We start from the raw sequence: 3426 nt of genomic DNA, 5'->3' as shown, positions 1-3426 counted from the left end.
CATCATTATATATATACTTGCAAGTTTTCAAAAAACATTTCTTGTTCTAGATAAAACACGAATGGTATTATATATTGATTGTGTACTTCTTGATATTGATCTTGTTATATAATTATGAACCATTTCATTGAATCAGGTTACTTGGGTTGAGTATGCTAATGAGCTGGTCCATGGGATCTTTACTGATTATGGTTGCAGTGGAATGGCATTTGGAGCTCGACGATGGCTAGCTGTTTTACAACGCCAATGCGAGAGGCTTGCAAGTCTTATGGCCCGAAATATATCTGACATTGGAGGTACCAACAAACATATATTTATTCATTTAATAACATGACATGATACTTATATAAATGTATGTTTACAGCAATACCAACACTAGAAGCAAGAACAAATTTGATGAATGTGGCTCATAGGATGGTACGGATGTTTTGCCTTCACATAACTGGCTCATGTGGGCAATCATGGACAGCCCTTTCTGATTCAGTTGAGGAGACAGTTCGAATAACGACTAGAAAAGTCACTGAACCAGGCCAGCCCAATGGTTTGATCCTGACAGCAGTATCAACAACCTGGCTTCCTTATCCTCACTATCAAGTTCTTGACTATTGATTATTGTAATCTGCAGCCTGTTGGTGTGGTTGGTGCAGTAATGCTTTTGCGTTCTATCCAGAAGTAAGTTAATTGACTATTTTAATAAGTTAATTGACTATTTTAATACTAGTTATGTCTTGGTTGTTTTTCATTCACTTGAAAGTATTCCTGTGATGCACCTATTCATGTGATGCACCTTTAGGCATGGCCTTTTTATATAAGGTCTTTTTTGTTTTCTTTTGATTCACAGGCTAGGGCTGTGATATCGGCACTTAGGTATCATGAACAATATCCACGGCTTCCAGCTGATTTTGAGGTATTTCATTTAGATGTGGCACGACACAAGAGAGGCTACAGATGATTGTAATTTGACGGGTTTATTTCCGAAGTTTTTTAGAGAGTTAGGTATTTCGTTAGATTAGCTTATGTAGTTTTTTATACAATTTAACGTACTTTGTTATGAATTCAACAAATGATTGTAATTTGACGGGTTTATTTCCGAATTGGATGTCTACAGGTTTATTTCGGAATTGAATGTGTATTGTTTTGGTTTGATTTGAAAATGTTCCATTGGTGTATATAAGCTTGATAAATGTTTTTTTTTTCAGCAGATGTTTATAAGACGGTGTTAAAAAATATTTGTTTTAATAAATATTTGGAAATGTGTTGATATTAAAAGACGGTGTTCAGCAAGTTTAAGCCGGTGTTCAAATTGAACACCGTCTAATAAGACATGATTTTAAACCAGTGTAGTTTAAGACGGTGTTGAAAACACCGTCTTAAAACCTATATCACCCCGTCTAAAGCTCTGTTTTGTGGTAGTGTTTAATTAAACGAACATTTTTTTTGTTCGTGTTCGTTTGGTTATTAAATAAACGAACATAAACGAACTTCCCGTCGAACAAGTTCATGAACAGTTCATGAACGTTCGGTTCATTTACAGGCCTATGAATTTTAGCTAATAATACATGTTAAAATATTACATCTATAGCATTTTTTTTTCATATATATTTGTTTATTCAAATCAACCTAAATTCAAACTTGATTTGGTTTTTTGAGTTCTAAATCACATTCAATGTATTTTCAAAAAATCAAAATTTCATAGTTTGAAATTTAGTTAGATTGATACTCATGTATTAGAGATAGCATTAGCCCTTCGAAAAAAACAGAGATAGCATTAGAGCATCCGTAATGTAAGAATCCTTGGCCATCTAAGAGCCTTTGTACCAAAGGGTTTGTAGCTTTGTAATTTGTTTTTGTATATCGGGTCTCTCAGCTTCCTGCTGCCCCCTTTGTCCTATTTCTTCGTTTGAATAAATAGTCGCCGTTTAAAAAAACGACATACTAAAAGTGTTACTCCTCAAAGTGGTTTAGGGTTAAGTCAGGTGGTGGATAGTAATGTAGATTTTAGAGTAGTTAAGGGTTCTAGTCCTATATGTTCTATGTTTGTTTGTTCATCCTTGTATTGTACTTAATTAATTGAATCCGAATCATCTTTTCTTGTTTCAATTTTTTATTCGTCACCGATTAAACTTGTTGTAATCAATAGATTAAATGAAACTGAAAATATAGAAATGATAAAAAAGCCTAGTGTATGTCCTAATTATAAACTGCTAAACTATACCAAAATTAAATTTTAAACATAAAGCTATACATTATGGGGGCTTCAAAGGAGCGTTATTAATGTCAGCGACGGGTCTACAAGAAAAGTTGAATGGGAGCACGGGCTAATTGTTTTTTTCAGTAGTAAATGAGACATAAAACAGAGAAGAAAAATGAAAAAAAAATGCACTAAAAGTATATTGCGCCAAGAAAGTGAGGGGTAGCACGGACTACTACCCTTCCACCTATGCTAGATCCGCCCCTAATTGCTGCCAACTCAGCAGGGCGTGAGGCGTGAACAGTGAACACCGCCACCTCAACTAATATCAAATTTCACTTAAAGCCTACTAAAATCACACAACATACCTTAGTGGTGTAAAGGGTGATAAAAACACGGAGTTTGGGATTGCTTATTTTAATCACTTTTTAATTATTGACTTTTTTAAAAGTTAAAAAGTGTTTGGGCGAAATTATTTTCTGAGGGGAAAAGTCAATAAGTCACTCAATTGTAACTTATTAACTTTTCCAAAAAGTTATAAATTGTTTTGAAAAGCTAAGTCAAACATGCCCTTAAAACCTACATAATGCCTAAGACTATCTCTAAGTCGGCGTGAAGAGTGGATTTTTTTGGGCCATAACGACCCATAGCGCCCCGCACACCGCGACGGATTTCGTTATAGGGCAAAATAGGGGAGGCACCATGCATTTTGTGGCGTTATGGAGGCTCTTTTCAAAATCTTGACCAATCACAAAAAGCAAGTTTTTTATAGAGTAAAATGCACGGATAGTCCCTGTGGTTTGGTGAAATTTCACCTTTAGCCCCCAACTTTTCAAAATTACACTCTTAGTCCTTGTGTTTTGACAAATTGTTACTCAGATAGTCCCTAAAGCGGATGAAGGTTACTCGGATAGTCCCCGTGGTTTGACACGTTGTTACTCGGATAGTCCCTATCATTTCACACCCACTTAACCAGAAAAACTAACCTCCATCCGCTTTAGGGACTATCCGAGTAACAACTTGTCAAACCACAGGGACTAAGAGTGTAATTTTGAAAAGTTGGGGACTAAAGGTGAAATTTCACTAAACCACAGGGACTATCCGTGCATTTTACTCTTTTTTATAATTAATTAATTAATTAATAAAATTGAAAATTGATAATTAGGTAATGATGGGTAGGGGGCTTTATGACTACATGCTCTAGTGATATAGCGTCCCATAAAGCCCCCGTGTGA

General features: G+C 35.3%; 1 protein-coding gene across 1 annotated transcript; it reads left to right on the top strand.

The window, feature by feature from the left end:
- The first annotated feature begins 201 nt into the window (after positions 1-201).
- Positions 202-1155, top strand: LOC110870759 (homeobox-leucine zipper protein HDG5-like). Its single transcript, XM_022119913.2, has 4 exons — positions 202-296; positions 365-541; positions 626-672; positions 842-1155. The coding sequence occupies exons 1-4, from the start codon at positions 203-205 to the stop codon at positions 950-952; spliced, it is 429 nt and encodes a 142-aa protein (XP_021975605.1). The 5' UTR covers position 202; the 3' UTR covers positions 953-1155.
- Positions 1156-3426: the final 2271 nt, after the last annotated feature.

The sequence above is a fragment of the Helianthus annuus genome, chromosome 8 (assembly GCF_002127325.2).
Source record: "Helianthus annuus cultivar XRQ/B chromosome 8, HanXRQr2.0-SUNRISE, whole genome shotgun sequence".
NCBI lineage: Eukaryota > Viridiplantae > Streptophyta > Magnoliopsida > Asterales > Asteraceae > Helianthus > Helianthus annuus.
Note: the sequence above shows the minus strand (reverse complement) of the source record. Positions and strands in the feature narration are given on the sequence as shown.

Bases quoted from the DNA above. Each gene is read 5' to 3' on its own strand.
- LOC110870759 (XM_022119913.2), top strand. From the start codon at position 203: ATGGCATTTGGAGCTCGACGATGGCTAGCTGTTTTACAACGCCAATGC. The intron at 542-625 runs GTTTGATCCTGA...TGTAATCTGCAG, and splicing joins TGAACCAGGCCAGCCCAATG to CCTGTTGGTGTGGTTGGTGC. The intron at 673-841 runs GTAAGTTAATTG...TTTGATTCACAG, and splicing joins CTTTTGCGTTCTATCCAGAA to GCTAGGGCTGTGATATCGGC.